Below are 17,351 nucleotides of genomic sequence, written 5' to 3'. Positions count from 1 at the left end.
AGAATGAGAGGGGATCTCATTGAAACTTATAAAATTCTGACAGGACTGGACAGACTAGATGCAGGAAGGATGTTCCCGGTGGCCAGGGAGTCCAGAACCAGGGGTCACAGTCCAAGGATAAGGGGTAAGCCATTTAGGACAGAGATGAGGAGGAATTTCTTCACCCAGAGAGTGGTGAACCTGTGGAATTCTCTGCCACAGAAGGCAGTTGAGGCCAATTCATTAAATATATTCAAGAAGGAGTTAGATATATTTCTTAAGGCTAAAGGGATCAAGGGATATGGGGAGAAGGCAGGGACAGGGTACTGAATTTGGATGATCAGCCATGATTTCATCGAATGGCGGAGCAGGCTCAAAGGGATAAATGGGCTCCTGCTATTATTTCTTATCTTATGTTCAGAGGGAACAAAAAAAAAGTGACAAAGAAAAGGAACCAACATTATTGAATTTTTGTTTGTACAGCTCCAACAATGATTAAAATCTGAAGGAATGAGACTCCACAGGTGTAAAGGTTAATTTTCAGTGCAAGAGAGGATGTCTGGCATTAGTTAAGACTGATCACACCGTTAAACAAATAATTACACTGGAATAGGCAAGTCCTGACTTTTCCTGGTGAGTTTCCTGTGTATCTATCAAGTACAGTAATTTTACGCCGTTCCATTTCAATGGCGAGTCTCTCGGCGAGATACCATCCTCGCGCAGCTTGGTGAGCAACAGGGCAACTCGGACAGGGCATTCCCGATTTTCCTGTTTAACTCCGCATGTGCGGTCACTGGAAGTTACTGTCCAATTTACACTTTAATAAGTGAGCGCTGTTAGCCCCACCGTTAATTCTACCGCAAAATCTGGCCTATTGCAAAAATATGAAGCTACCACTATTTCACCCCCAGTCACTCAGTCCGTGAACAAAATGGTGCAGAAATCAAACCATTAAAGTGAGCGGATGGAAAATGACAAACTGAGAAATTTCAATTTCCTAACGTTCCCCCTGGGGAGTGACGCCCCACACCAAGGGCACAGGGGCAGGTAATTACAGACTGAGAAATCTCAATTTCCTAACGTTCCCCCTGGGGAGTGACGTCCCACACCAAGGGCACAGGGGCAGGTAATTACAGACTGAGAAATCTCAATTTCCTCATGTTCCCCCCTGGGGAGTGACGTCCCTCACCAAGAGCACAGGGGCAGGTAATTACAGACTGAGAAATCTCAATTTCCTCATGTTCCCTCTGGGGAGTGACGTCCCACACCAAGAGCACAGGGGCAGGTAATTACAGACTGAGAAATCTCAATTTCCTCATGTTCCCCCCTGGGGAGTGACGTCCCACACCAAGAGCACAGGGGCAGGTAATTACAGACTGAGAAATCTCAATTTCCTCATGTTCCCCCCTGGGGAGTGACGTCCCACACCAAGGGCACAGGGGCAGGTAATTACAGACTGAGAAATCTCAATTTCCTCATGTTCCCCCCTGGGGAGTGACGTCCCACACCAAGAGCACAGGGGCAGGTAATTACAGACTGAGTAATCTCAATTTCCTCATGTTCCCCCTGGGGAGTGACGTCCCACACCAAGAGCACAGGGGCAGGTAATTACAGACTGAGAAATCTCAATTTCCCCATGTTCCCCCTGGGGAGTGACGTCCCACACCGAGAGCACAGGGGCAGGTAATTACAGACTGAGAAATCTCAATTTCCCCATGTTCCCCCTGGGGAGTGACGTCCCACACCAAGAGCACAGGGGCCGGTAATTACAGACTGAGAAATCTCAATTTCCTCATGTTCCCCCTGGGGAGTGACGTCCCACACCAGGAGCACAGGGGCAGGTAATTACAGACTGAGTAATCTCAATTTCCTCATGTTCCCCCTGGGGAGTGACGTCCCACACCGAGAGCACAGGGGCTGGTAATTACAGACTGAGAAATCTCAATTTCCCCATGTTCCCCCCTGGGGAGTGACGTCCCACACCAAGAGCACAGGGGCAGGTAATTACAGACTGAGAAATCTCAATTTCCTAACGTTCCCCCTGGGGAGTGACGTCCCACACCAAGAGCACAGGGGCAGGTAATTACAGACTGAGAAATCTCAATTTCCCCATGTTCCCCCCTGGGGAGTGACGTCCCACACCAAGAGCACAGGGGCAGGTAATTACAGACTGAGAAATCTCAATTTCCTCATGTTCCCCCCTGGGGAGTGACGTCCCACACCAAGAGCACAGGGGCAGGTAATTACAGACTGAGAAATCTCAATTTCCTAACGTTCCCCCTGGGGAGTGACGTCCCACACCAAGAGCACAGGGGCAGGTAATTACAGACTGAGAAATCTCAATTTCCCCATGTTCCCCCTGGGGAGTGACGTCCCACACCAAGAGCACAGGGGCTGGTAATTACAGACTGAGAAATCTCAATTTCCTCATGTTCCCCCTGGGGGAGTGACGTCCCACACCAAGAGCACAGGGGCAGGTAATTACAGACTGAGTAATCTCAATTTCCTCATGTTCCCCCCTGGGGAGTGACGTCCCACACCAAGGGCACAGGGGCTGGTAATTACAGACTGAGTAATCTCAATTTCCTCATGTTCCCCCCTGGGGAGTGACGTCCCACACCAAGAGCACAGGGGCTGGTAATTACAGACTGAGTAATCTCAATTTCCTCATGTTCCCCCTGGGAAGTGACGTCCCACACCAAGGGCACAGGGGCAGGTAATCACAGACTGAGTAATCTCAATTTCCTCATGTTCCCCCTGGGAAGTGACGTCCCACACCAAGAGCACAGGGGCTGGTAATTACAGACTGAGAAATCTCAATTTCCTCACGTTCCCCCTCGGGAGTGACGTCCCACACCAAGAGCACAGGGGCAGGTAATTACAGACTGAGAAATCTCAATTTCCTCATGTTCCCCCTGGGAAGTGACGTCCCACACCAAGGGCACAGGGGCAGGTAATTACAGACTGAGAAATCTCAATTTCCCCATGTTCCCCCTGGGGAGTGACGTCCCACACCAAGAGCACAGGGGCAGGTAATTACAGACTGAGAAATCTCAATTTCCTAACGTTCCCCCTGGGGAGTGACGTCCCACACCAAGAGCACAGGGGCAGGTAATTACAGACTGAGAAATCTCAATTTCCTAACGTTCCCCCTGGGGAGTGACATCCCACACCAAGAGCACAGGGGCTGGTAATTACAGACTGAGAAATCTCAATTTCCCCATGTTCCCCCTGGGGAGTGACGTCCCACACCAAGAGCGCAGGGGCAGGTAATTACAGACTGAGTAATCTCAATTTCCTCATGTTCCCCCTGGGGAGTGACGTCCCACACCAAGAGCACAGGGGCAGGTAATTACAGACTGAGAAATCTCAATTTCCTCATGTTCCCCCCTGGGGAGTGACGTCCCACACCAAGAGCACAGGGGCAGGTAATTACAGACTGAGAAATCTCAATTTCCTCACGTTCCCCCTGGGGAGTGACGTCCAACACCAAGAGCACAGGGGCAGGTAATTACAGACTGAGTAATCTCAATTTCCTCATGTTCCCCCTGGGGAGTGACGTCACACACCAAGAGCACAGGGGCTGGTAATTACAGACTGAGTAATCTCAATTTCCTCATGTTCCCCCTGGGGAGTGACGTCCCACACCAAGAGCACAGGAGCAGGTAATTACAGACTGAGTAATCTCAATTGCCTCATGTTCCCCCCTGGGGAGTGACGTCCCACACCAAGAGCACAGGGGCAGGTAATTACAGACTGAGAAATCTCAATTTCCTCATGTTCCCCCTGGGGAGTGACGTCCCACACCACGAGCACAGGGGCAGGTAATTACAGACTGAGAAATCTCAATTTCCTCATGTTCCCCCCTGGGGAGTGACGTCCCACATCAAGAGCACAGGGGCAGGTAATTACAGACTGAGTAATCTCAATTTCCTCATGTTCCCCCCTGGGGAGTGACGTCCCACACCAAGAGCACAGGGGCAGGTAATTACAGACTGAGAAATCTCTATTTCCTCATGTTCCCCCTGGGGAGTGACGTCCCACACCGAGAGCACAGGGGCCGGTAATTACAGACTGAGTAATCTCAATTTCCTCATGTTCCCCCTGGGGAGTGACGTCCCACACCAAGAGCACAGGGTCAGGTAATTACAGACTGAGAAATCTCTATTTCCTCATGTTCCCCCTGGGGAGTGACGTCCCACACCAAGAGCACAGGGGCCGGTAATTACAGACTGAGAAATCTCAATATCCTCATGTTCCCCCCTGGGGAGTGACATCCCACACCAAGAGCACAGGGGCAGGTAATTACAGACTGAGAAATCTCAATTTCCTCATGTTCCCCCTGGGGAGTGACGTCACACACCAAGAGCACAGGGGCAGGTAATTACAGACTGAGAAATCTCAATTTCCTCATGTTCCCCCCTGGGGAGTGACGTCCCACACCAAGAGCACAGGGGCTGGTAATTACAGACTGAGAAATCTCAATTTCCCCATGTTCCCCCTGGGGAGTGACGTCCCACACCAAGAGCACAGGGACTGGTAATTACAGACTGAGAAATCTCAAATTCCTCATGTTCCCCCTGGGGAGTGACGTCCCACACCAAGAGCACAGGGGCTGGTAATTACAGACTGAGTAATCTCAATTTCCTCATGTTCCCCCCTGGGGAGTGACGTCCCACACCGAGAGCACAGGGGCCGGTAATTACAGACTGAGAAATCTCAATTTCCTCATGTTCCCCCTGGGAGTGACGTCCCACACCAAGAGCACAGGGGCAGGTAATTACAGACTGAGTAATCTCAATTTCCTCATGTTCCCCCCTGGGGAGTGACGTCCCACACCAAGAGCACAGGGGCAGGTAATTACAGACTGAGTAATCTCAATTTCCCCATGTTCCCCCTGGGGAGTGACGTCCCACACCAAGAGCGCAGGGGCAGGTAATTACAGACTGAGTAATCTCAATTTCCCCATGTTCCCCCTGGGGAGTGACGTCCCACACCAAGAGCACAGGGGCAGGTAATTACAGACTGAGTAATCTCAATTTCCCCATGTTCCCCCTGGGGAGTGACGTCCCACACCAAGAGCACAGGGGCAGGTAATTACAGACTGAGAAATCTCAATTTCCTCATGTTCCCCCCTGGGGAGTGACGTCCCACACCAAGAGCGCAGGGGCAGGTAATTACAGACTGAGTAATCTCAATTTCCTCATGTTCCCCCTGGGGAGTGACGTCCCACACCGAGGGCACAGGGGCAGGTAATTACAGACTGAGAAATCTCAATTTCCCCATGTTCCCCCCTGGGGAGTGACGTCCCACACCAAGAGCACAGGGGCAGGTAATTACAGACTGAGAAATCTCAATTTCCTCATGTTCCCCCTGGGGAGTGACGTCCCACACCAAGAGCACAGGGGCAGGTAATTACAGACTGAGTAATCTCAATTTCCTCATGTTCCCCCTGGGGAGTGACGTCACACACCAAGAGCACAGGGGCTGGTAATTACAGACTGAGTAATCTCAATTTCCTCATGTTCCCCCTGGGGAGTGACGTCCCACACCAAGAGCACAGGAGCAGGTAATTACAGACTGAGAAATCTCAATTTCCTCATGTTCCCCCCTGGGGAGTGACGTCCCACACCGAGAGCACAGGGGCAGGTAATTACAGACTGAGTAATCTCAATTGCCTCATGTTCCCCCCTGGGGAGTGACGTCCCACACCAAGAGCACAGGGGCAGGTAATTACAGACTGAGAAATCTCAATTTCCTCATGTTCCCCCTGGGGAGTGACGTCCCACACCACGAGCACAGGGGCAGGTAATTACAGACTGAGAAATCTCAATTTCCTCATGTTCCCCCCTGGGGAGTGACGTCCCACATCAAGAGCACAGGGGCAGGTAATTACAGACTGAGTAATCTCAATTTCCTCATGTTCCCCCCTGGGGAGTGACGTCCCACACCAAGAGCACAGGGGCAGGTAATTACAGACTGAGTAATCTCAATTTCCTCATGTTCCCCCCTGGGGAGTGACGTCCCACACCAAGAGCACAGGGGCAGGTAATTACAGACTGAGAAATCTCTATTTCCTCATGTTCCCCCTGGGGAGTGACGTCCCACACCGAGAGCACAGGGGCCGGTAATTACAGACTGAGTAATCTCAATTTCCTCATGTTCCCCCTGGGGAGTGACGTCCCACACCAAGAGCACAGGGGCAGGTAATTACAGACTGAGAAATCTCTATTTCCTCATGTTCCCCCCTGGGGAGTGACGTCCCACACCAAGAGCACAGGGGCTGGTAATTACAGACTGAGAAATCTCAATTTCCCCATGTTCCCCCTGGGGAGTGACGTCCCACACCAAGAGCACAGGGACTGGTAATTACAGACTGAGAAATCTCAAATTCCTCATGTTCCCCCTGGGGAGTGACGTCCCACACCAAGAGCACAGGGGCTGGTAATTACAGACTGAGTAATCTCAATTTCCTCATGTTCCCCCCTGGGGAGTGACGTCCCACACCGAGAGCACAGGGGCCGGTAATTACAGACTGAGAAATCTCAATTTCCTCATGTTCCCCCTGGGAGTGACGTCCCACACCAAGAGCACAGGGGCAGGTAATTACAGACTGAGTAATCTCAATTTCCTCATGTTCCCCCCTGGGGAGTGACGTCCCACACCAAGAGCACAGGGGCAGGTAATTACAGACTGAGTAATCTCAATTTCCTCATGTTCCCCCCCAGGGGAGTGACGTCCCACACCAAGAGCGCAGGGGCAGGTAATTACAGACTGAGTAATCTCAATTTCCCCATGTTCCCCCTGGGGAGTGACGTCCCACACCAAGAGCGCAGGGGCAGGTAATTACAGACTGAGTAATCTCAATTTCCCCATGTTCCCCCTGGGGAGTGACGTCCCACACCAAGAGCACAGGGGCAGGTAATTACAGACTGAGTAATCTCAATTTCCCCATGTTCCCCCTGGGGAGTGACGTCCCACACCAAGAGCACAGGGGCAGGTAATTACAGACTGAGAAATCTCAATTTCCTCATGTTCCCCCCTGGGGAGTGACGTCCCACACCAAGAGCGCAGGGGCAGGTAATTACAGACTGAGTAATCTCAATTTCCTCATGTTCCCCCTGGGGAGTGACGTCCCACACCGAGGGCACAGGGGCAGGTAATTACAGACTGAGAAATCTCAAATTCCTCATGTTCCCCCTGGGGAGTGACGTCCCACACCAGGAGCACAGGGGCAGGTAATTTACCCAGTTGTGCACAGGTTTGTGCACTCCATGTTTAGGATGTAAAAGCAGTGGAAAAGCAGCGTGCAATTACACTAAGATGTTAGCAGGGATGTGGAGTTACCATGAGAGAGTGCGATTTGAGAACGTTGGACTCAATCCACTAGAGGTGAGCAGATTAAGTGAGGGTTTGCTGCAACTCTTCAGATTCTGTAGAGTTATGATCCAATAAATAGTTACTGATAGTTTCCACTGATTGCCCAGAGGGCACATATTTAGGCTATTTAGAAGAATTCGGTGTGAAGGTTAATAAACTGAATTACACATGAGGTGGTTACAAAGCAGAATTCAATCCCACAAGCTATGTTAGAAGCAAGTGGAACTTTTTAAAAAAATAAAATCTATTTCTTTTGCTGCATGGATAGAAATTAATGCTGGAGAATGGGGAGTGAACAGAAGATTGCACCTGGACTAATTGGGATGCTAACCTAATGCGGTCAACAGGAGGTTGGAATTTGACAAGGTGGGATATCAACAGTAATGGGTGGTGAGCAGGAGGTTGGGAATAGACTAGGTGGGATATTAACAGTAATGGGTAGTGAGCAGGAGGTTGGGATTAGACTAGGTGGGATATTAACAGTAATGGGCAGTGAGCAGGAGGTTGGGATTAGCCTAGGTGGATATTAACAGTAATGGGTCGTGAGCAGGAGGTTGGGATTAGACTAGGTGGGATATTAACAGTAATGGGCAGTGAGCAGGAGGTTGGGATTAGACCAGGTGGGATATTAACAGTAATGGGCAGTGAGCAGGAGGTTGGGATTAGACTAGGTGGGATATTAACAGTAGTGGGCAGTGAGCAGGAGGTTGGGATTAGACTAGGTGGGATATTAACAGTAATGGGCAGTGAGCAGGAGGTTGGGATTAGACTAGGTGGGATATTAACAGTAATGGGCAGTGAGCAGGAGGTTGGGATTAGACTAGGTGGGATATTAACAGTAATGGGCAGTGAGCAGGAGGTTGGGATTAGACTAGGTGGGATATTAACAGTAATGGGCAGTGAGCAGGAGGTTGGGATTAGACTAGGTGGGATATTAACAGTAATGGTAGTGAGCAGGAGGTTGGGATTAGACTAGGTGGGATATTAACAGTAATGGGCAGTGAGCAGGAGGTTGGGATTAGACTAGGTGGGATATTAACAGTAATGGGTAGTGAGCAGGAGGTTGGGATTAGACTAGGTGGGATATTAACAGTAATGGGCAGTGAGCAGGAGGTTGGGATTAGACCAGGTGGGATATTAACAGTAATGGGCAGTGAGCAGGAGGTTGGGATTAGACTAGGTGGGATATTAACAGTAATGGGCAGTGAGCAGGAGGTTGGGATTAGACTAGGTGGGATATTAACAGTAATGGTAGTGAGCAGGAGGTTGGGATTAGACTAGGTGGGATATTAACAGTAATGGGCAGTGAGCAGGAGGTTGGGATTAGACTCGGTGGGATATTAACGGTAATGGGTAGTGAGCAGGAGGTTGGGATTAGACTAGGTGGGATATTAACGGTAATGGGCAGTGAGCAGGAGGTTGGGATTAGACTAGGTGGGATATTAACAGTAATGGGTAGTGAGCAGGAGGTTGGGATTAGACTAGGTGGGATATTAACAGTAATGGGCAGTGAGCAGGAGGTTGGGATTAGACTAGGTAGGATATTAACAGTAATGGGCAGTGAGCAGGAGGTTGGGATTAGACTAGGTGGGATATTAACAGTAATGGGCAGTGAGCAGGAGGTTGGGATTAGACTAGGTGGGATATTAACGGTAATGGGTAGTGAGCAGGAGGTTGGGATTAGACTAGGTGGGATATTAACAGTAATGGGCAGTGAGCAGGAGGTTGGGATTAGACTAGGTGGGATATTAACGGTAATGGGCAGTGAGCAGGAGGTTGGGATTAGACTAGGTGGGATATTAACAGTAATGGGTAGTGAGCAGGAGGTTGGGATTAGACTAGGTGGGATATTAACAGTAATGGGCAGTGAGCAGGAGGTTGGGATTAGACTAGGTGGGATATTAACAGTAATGGGCAGTGAGCAGGAGGTTGGGATTAGACTAGGTGGGATATTAACAGTAATGGGTAGTGAGCAGGAGGTTGGAATTAGACTAGGTGAGATATTAACAGTAATGGGCAGTAAGCAGGAGGTTGGGATTAGACTAGGCGGGATATTAACAGTAATGGGCAGTGAGCCGGAGGTTGGGATTAGACTAGGTGGGATATTAACAGTAATGGGTAGTGAGCAGGAGGTTGGGATTAGACTAGGTGGGATATTAACGGTAATGGGCAGTGAGCAGGAGGTTGGGATTAGACTAGGTGGGATATTAACAGTAATGGGCAGTGAGCAGGAGGTTGGGATTAGACTAGGTGGGATATTAACAGTAATGGGTAGTGAGCAGGAGGTTGGGATTAGACTAGGTGGGATATTAACAGTAATGGGCAGTGAGCAGGAGGTCGGGATTAGACTAGGTGGGATATTAACAGTAGTGGGCAGTGAGCAGGAGGTTGGGATTAGAGTAGGTGGGATATTAACAGTAGTGGGCAGTGAGCAGGAGGTTGGGATTAGACTAGGTGGGATATTAACAGTAATGGGCAGTGAGCAGGAGGTTGGGATTAGACTAGGTGGGATATTAACAGTAATGGGCAGTGAGCAGGAGGTTGGGATTAGACTCGGTGGGATATTAACGGTAATGGGTAGTGAGCAGGAGGTTGGGATTAGACTAGGTGGGATATTAACAGTAATGGGCAGTGAGCAGGAGGTTGGGATTAGACTAGGTGGGATATTAACAGTAATGGGCAGTGAGCAGGAGGTTGGGATTAGACTAGGTGGGATATTAACAGTAATGGGCAGTGAGCAGGAGGTTGGGATTAGACTAGGTGGGATATTAACAGTAATGGGCAGTGAGCAGGAGGTTGGGATTAGACTAGGTGGGATATTAACGGTAATGGGCAGTGAGCAGGAGGTTGGGATTAGACTAGGTGGGATATTAACAGTAATGGGCAGTGAGCAGGGGGTTGGGATTAGACTAGGTGGGATATTAACAGTAATGGGTAGTGAGCAGGAGGTTGGGATTAGACTAGGTGGGATATTAACGGTAATGGGCAGTGAGCAGGAGGTTGGGATTAGACTAGGTGGGATATTAACAGTAATGGGTAGTGAGCAGGAGGTTGGGATTAGACTAGGTGGGATATTAACAGTAATGGGCAGTGAGCAGGGGGTTGGGATTAGACTAGGTGGGATATTAACAGTAATGGGGAGTGAGCAGGAGGTTGGGATTCGCCTAGGTGGGATATTAACAGTAATGGGTAGTGAGCAGGAGGTTGGGATTAGACTAGGTGGGATATTAACGGTAATGGGCAGTGAGCAGGAGGTTGGGATTAGACTAGGTGGGATATTAACAGTAATGGGCAGTGAGCAGGAGGTTGGGATTAGACTAGGTGGGATATTAACAGTAATGGGCAGTGAGCAGGAGGTTGGGATTAGACTAGGTGGGATATTAACAGTAATGGGCAGTGAGCAGGAGGTTGTGATTAGACTAGGTGGGATATTAATCGTAATGGGCAGTGAGCAGGAGGTTGGGAATAGACTAGGTGGGATATTAACGGTAATGGGCAGTGAGCAGGGGGTTGGGATTAGACTAGGTGGGATATTAATCGTAATGGGCAGTGAGCAGGAGGTTGGGAATAGACTAGGTGGGATATTAACGGTAATGGGCAGTGAGCAGGAGGTTGGGATTAGACTAAGTGGGATATTAACGGTAATGGGCAGTGAGCAGGAGGTTGGGAATAGACTAGGTGGGATATTAACAGAAATGGGGAGTGAGCAGGAGGTTGGGATTAGCCTAGGTGGATATTAACAGTAATGGGCAGTGAGCAGGAGGTTGGGATTAGACTAGGTGAGATATTAACAGTAATGGGCAGTGAGCAGGAGGTTGGGATTAGACTAGGTGGGATATTAATGGTACTGGGCAGTGAGCAGGAGGTTGGGATTAGACTAGGTGGGATATTAACGGTAATGGGTAGTGAGCAGGAGGTTGGGATTAGACTAGGTGGGATATTAACAGTAATGGGTAGTGAGCAGGAGGTTGGGATTAGACTAGGTGGGATATTAACGGTAATGGGCAGTGAGCAGGAGGTTGGGATTAGACTAGGTGGGATATTAACAGTAATGGGCAGTGAGCAGGAGGTTGGGATTAGACCAGGTGGGATATTAACAGTAATGGGCAGTGAGCAGGAGGTTGGGATTAGACCAGGTGGGATATTAACAGTAATGGGCAGTGAGCAGGAGGTTGGGATTAGACCAGGTGGGATATTAACAGTAATGGGTAGTGAGCAGGAGGTTGGGATTAGACTAGGTAGGATATTAACAGTAATGGGTAGTGAGCAGGAGGTTGGGATTAGACTAGGTGGGATATTAATAGTAATGGGCAGTGAGCAGGAGGTTGGGATTAGACTAGGTGGGATATTAACAGTAATGGGCAGTGAGCAGGAGGTTGGGATTAGACTAGGTGGGATATTAAGAGTAATGGGCAGTGAGCAGAAGGTTGGGATTAGACTAGGTGGGGTATTAACGGTAATGGGCAGTAAGCAGGAGGTTGGGATTAGACTAGGTGGGATATTAACAGTAATGGGCAGTGAGCAGGAGGTTGGGATTAGACTAGGTGGGATATTAACAGTAATGGGCAGTGAGCAGGAGATTGGGATTAGATTGGTGGGATATTAACAGTAATGGGCAGTGAGCAGGAGGTTGGGATTTGACTAGGTGGGATATTAACAGTAATGGGCAGTGAGCAGGAGATTGGGATTAGATTGGTGGGATATTAACAGTAATGGGCAGTGAGCAGGAGGTTGGGATTAGACTAGGTGGGATATTAACAGTAATGGGCAGTGAGCAGGAGGTTGGGATTAGACTAGGTGGGATATTAACAGTAATGGGTAGTGAGCAGGAGGTTGGGATTAGACTAGGTGGGATATTAACAGTAATGGGCAGTGAGCAGGAGGTTGGGATTAGACTAGGTGGGATATTAACAGTAATGGGCAGTGAGCAGGAGGTTGGGATTAGACTAGGTGGGATATTAACAGTACTGGGCAGTGAGCAGGAGGTTGGGATTAGACTAGGTGGGATATTAACACTAATGGGCAGTGAGCAGGAGGTTGGGATTAGACTAGGTGGGATATTAACGGTAATGGGTAGTGAGCAGGAGGTTTGGATTAGACTAGGTGGGATATTAACAGTAATGGGCAGTGAGCAGGAGGTTGGGATTAGACTAGGTGGGATATTAACGGTAATGGGTAGTGAGCAGGAGGTTTGGATTAGACTAGGTGGGATATTAACGGTAATGGGTAGTGAGCAGGAGGTTGGGATTAGACTAGGTGGGATATTAACAGTAATGGGTAGTGAGCAGGAGGTTGGGATTAGACTAGGTGGGATATTAACAGTAATGGGCAGTGAGCAGGAGGTTGGGATTAGACTAGGTGGGATATTAACAGTAATGGGCAGTGAGCAGGAGGTTGGGATTAGACTAGGTGGGGTATTAACAGTAATGGGCAGTGAGCAGGAGGTTTGGATTAGACTAGGTGGGGTATTAACAGTAATGGGCAGTGAGCAGGAGGTTGGGATTAGACTAGGTGGGATATTAACAGTACTGGGCAGTGAGCAGGAGGTTGGGATTAGACTAGGTGGGATATTAACAGTAATGGGCAGTGAGCAGGAGGTTGGGATTAGACTAGGTGGGATATTAACGGTAATGGGCAGTGAGCAGGAGGTTGGGATTAGATTGGTGGGATATTAACAGTAATGGGTAGTGAGCAGGAGGTTGGGATTAGACTAGGTGGGATATTAACAGTAATGGGGAGTGAGCAGGAGGTTGGGATTAGACTAGGTGGGATATTAATGGTAATGGGAAGTGAGCAGGAGGTTGGGATTAGACTAGGTGGGTTATTAACAGTAATGGGCAGTGAGCAGGGGGTTGGGATTAGACTAGGTGAGATATTAACAGTAATGGGCAGTGAGCAGGAGGTTGGGATTAGACTAGGTGGGATATTAACAGTAATGGGCAGTGAGCAGGAGGTTGGGATTAGACTAGGTGGGATATTAACAGTAATGGGCAGTGAGCAGGAGGTTGGGATTAGACTAGGTGGGATATTAACTGTAATGGGTAGTGAGCAGGAGGTTGGGATTAGACTAGGTGGGATATTAACAGTAATGGGTAGTGAGCAGGAGGTTGCGATTAGACTAGGTGGGATATTAACAGTAATAGGCAGTGAGCAGGAGGTTGGGATTAGACTAGGTGGGATATTAACAGTAATGGGCAGTGAGCAGGAGGTTGGGATTAGACTAGGTGGGATATTAACAGTAATGGGCAGTGAGCAGGAGGTTGGGATTAGACTAGGTGGGATATTAACAGTAATGGGCAGTGAGCAGGGGGTTGGGATTAGACTAGGTGAGATATTAACAGTAATGGGCAGTGAGTAGGAGGTTGGGATTAGACTAGGTGGGATATTAACAGTAATGGGCAGTGAGCAGGAGGTTGGGATTAGACTAGGTGGGATATTAACAGTAATGGGCAGTGAGCAGGAGGTCGGGATTAGACTAGGTGGGATATTAACAGTAATGGGTAGTGAGCAGGAGGTTGGGATTAGACTAGGTGGGATATTAACAGTAATGGGCAGTGAGCAGGAGGTTGGGATTAGACTAGGTGGGATATTAACAGTAATGGGCAGTGAGCAGGAGGTCGGGATTAGACTAGAGGGGATATTAACAGTCATGGGCAGTGAGCAGGAGGTTGGGATTAGACTAGGTGGGATATTAACAGTAATGGGTAGTGAGCAGGAGGTTGGGATTAGACTAGGTGGGATATTAACAGTAATGGGCAGTGAGCAGGAGGTCGGGATTAGACTAGAGGGGATATTAACAGTAATGGGCAGTGAGCAGGAGGTTGGGATTAGACTAGGTGGGATATTAACAGTAATGGGCAGTGAGCAGGAGGTTGGGATTAGACTAGGTGGGATATTAACAGTAATGGGCAGTGAGCAGGAGGTTGGGATTAGACTAGGTGGGATATTAACAGTAATGGGTAGTGAGCAGGAGGTTGGGATTAGACTAGGGGGGATATTAACGGTAATGGGCAGTGAGCAGGAGGTTGGGATTAGACTAGGTGGGATATTAACAGTAATGGGCAGTGAGCAGGAGGTTGGGATTAGACTAGGTGGGATATTAACGGTAATGGGCAGTGAGCAGGAGGTTGGGATTAGACTAGGTGGGATATTAACAGTAATGGGCAGTGAGCAGGAGGTTGGGATTAGACTAGGTGGGATATTAACAGTAATGGGCAGTGAGCAGGAGGTTGGGATTAGACTAGGTGGGATATTAACAGTAATGGGCAGTGAGCAGGAGGTTGGGATTAGACTAGGTGGGATATTAACAGTAATGGGCAGTGAGTAGGAGGTTGGGATTAGACTAGGTGGGATATTAACAGTAATGGGCAGTGAGCAGGAGGTTGGGATTAGACTAGGTGGGATATTAACAGTAATTGGTAATGAGCAGGAGGTTGGGATTAGACTAGGTGGGATATTAACAGTAATGGGCAGTGAGCAGGAGGTTGGGATGAGAGTAAATGTCCTAGATTATCGACTGGGAAAGTTGGTAGCAGGTCGACCGTCCATTATACACCCTGCCCGATTATCATTTCCATTTAGTTCTGTTCCATTACAGGTAACTGACAGAACAGTACAGGCTGCTTGCTGTAATTTCCTGAAGTGCTGTCCCGGGGAGTGACGCTCCTCGACAGGTTCTACCACCAGTATTGAGTCTCTGTCAAAGTTGGAATTGACTCCCGGTGATGCAGGGGGAGGAAAAACCTGCACAGCGTCGGGTTTTCAATCCTCATTCTTTGGGGGGTTAGTTTTCCTGTTCGTGTCTCAGACATTTTAACCATTGTGTTTCTGTTCTTGAAAAGCCTCTCATTTACTCCACAGATGATTTTTGTCATGTCTCATTTCCTTCATTTACTTTAAGTAGTTTCCAGGTCAGTAAACTCACGACGTTCCCTGTAATTCCTGTCTGTTGCCTCTGGCCTCTCCTTTTCCCAGTCCCACTAAAACTGTTCCCTTTGTTTTCAGTCCACAAAGAGTTATACCCGAACCGTTCCCCGGTCCTTTGTACAGATACTGACCGATCCGCTGGGTATTTTCACCTCTTCATATCATTGTTTCAGATTCACAATATTTTCAGTTTATCTATTTAGTTCCTATTTGACAATTTCTCTTCGGTAACATTCTGTGATTCTAAGATCTGATATCCTGTCAGTTCTGTGATGTTTGGATAATCCAGACTCATTCTGTGTCCCTCCCACTTACCCGATGTTCTTGTCCACTGAAATGCCTCTCGTATGTTAACAACAAGCTGACTCCGTCCACCCCTCCTTCAATCGCCTGTTCCAGTCTGTCCCGGTAGAATTTCGTGAACCGGAACAGCTGGTAATCGTCGCACTTTGTCAAGAACTCAGTGATTGTAGAGTTCGGATCTGTGAACACAAATGGAGAAAACTAAACATATTATCCACTTTCTACCCAGGTGGCTACATGTCATCATATACCAAACGGCGACAGCTTCCTGTGAGCCACATTATCAAACACCTTCTGGTGAGCCACATTATCAAACACCTTCCTGTGAGCCACATTATCAAACACCTTCTGGTGAGCCACATTATCAAACACCTTCCTGTGAGCCACATTATCAAACACCTTCTGGTGAGCCACATTATCAAACACCTTCCTGTGAGCCACATTATCAAACACCTTCTGGTGAGCCACATTATCAAACACCTTCTGGTGAGCCACATTATCAAACACCTTCTGGTGAGCCACATTATCAAACACCTTCTGGTGAGCCACATTATCAAACACCTGGTGAGCCACATTATCAAACACCTTCTGGTGAGCCACATTATCAAACACCTTCTGGTGAGCCACATTATCAAACACCTTCTGGTGAGCCACATTATCAAACACCTGGTGAGCCACATTATCAAACACCTTCTGGTGAGCCACATTATCAAACACCTTCTGGTGAGCCACATTATCAAACACCTTCTGGTGAGCCACATTATCAAACACCTTCCGGTGAGCCACATTATCAAACACCTTCTGGTGAGCCACATTATCAAACACCTTCTGGTGAGCCACATTATCAAACACCTTCTGGTGAGCCACATTATCAAACACCTTCTGGTGAGCCACATTATCAAACACCTTCTGGTGAGCCACATTATCAAACACCTGGTGAGCCACATTATCAAACACCTTCTGGTGAGCCACATTATCAAACACCTTCTGGTGAGCCACATTATCAAACACCTTCTGGTGAGCCACATTATCAAACACCTTCTGGTGAGCCACATTATCAAACACCTTCTGGTGAGCCACATTATCAAACACCTTCTGGTGAGCCACATTATCAAACACCTTCTGGTGAGCCACATTATCAAACACCTTCTGGTGAGCCACATTATCAAACACCTTCTGGTGAGCCACATTATCAAACACCTTCCTGTGAGCCACATTATCAAACACCTTCTGGTGAGCCACATTATCAAACACCTTCCAGTGAGCCACATTATCAAACACCTTCTGATAACCCACATACACCACATGTACAACATTCCATCAACCTGTATAGTCACGGCTCCACAAAACTGCATCTTAATGTGTTGGGAGATTGGGCACATGACTGGCAAATGATGTTTAGCTTGGATAAGTGCCGTGTTATTCCTGTGGGCAGTGCGAGTGCTCAACATTCATACACCCTTCATGGCATTAAATAAGGGGGAGAAAGGAAGATCCAGGCATTCTGGTGTATACATCTCTAAAGGTACAGGAGCAATGCCGTGAAGTGATAGCTAGAACAAAGGGGATATTGGGGTGCATTCATATGACAGTAGGGTATAAGACAACCTATTCTGTCCTAGTACAAGACCTTGGTAAAGGCTTCACTTGGAATACTGTGTCCAGTTATGGTCCCCACATAAGGTGGGTGATATTGAGGCTTTGAAACTGATGCAGAGGGACATTACACTAATTCCCAGTATAAAGCAATTTAGTTATCAAGA

The 17,351-nt window shown here is 48.3% G+C and overlaps 1 protein-coding gene across 2 annotated transcripts in view; it reads right to left on the bottom strand.

Moving 5' to 3' along the window:
- LOC147081972 (NACHT, LRR and PYD domains-containing protein 3-like) overlaps window positions 1-17,351 on the bottom strand; it is a 105,682-nt gene that overhangs the window by 64,819 nt on the left and 23,512 nt on the right. For both annotated transcript variants that reach the window (XM_085980555.1, XM_085980556.1), the window contains one exon: window positions 15,601-15,767. In XM_085980555.1, coding sequence (XP_085836681.1) covers window positions 15,601-15,767 — 167 coding nt within the window. The remainder of the gene's footprint in view (window positions 1-15,600; window positions 15,768-17,351) is intronic.

This window comes from Somniosus microcephalus, unplaced genomic scaffold (genome assembly GCF_052327205.1).
Source record: "Somniosus microcephalus isolate GS21.2 unplaced genomic scaffold, FLI_Smic_1.0 scaffold255, whole genome shotgun sequence".
Lineage (NCBI taxonomy): Eukaryota > Metazoa > Chordata > Chondrichthyes > Squaliformes > Somniosidae > Somniosus > Somniosus microcephalus.
Note: the sequence above shows the minus strand (reverse complement) of the source record. Positions and strands in the feature narration are given on the sequence as shown.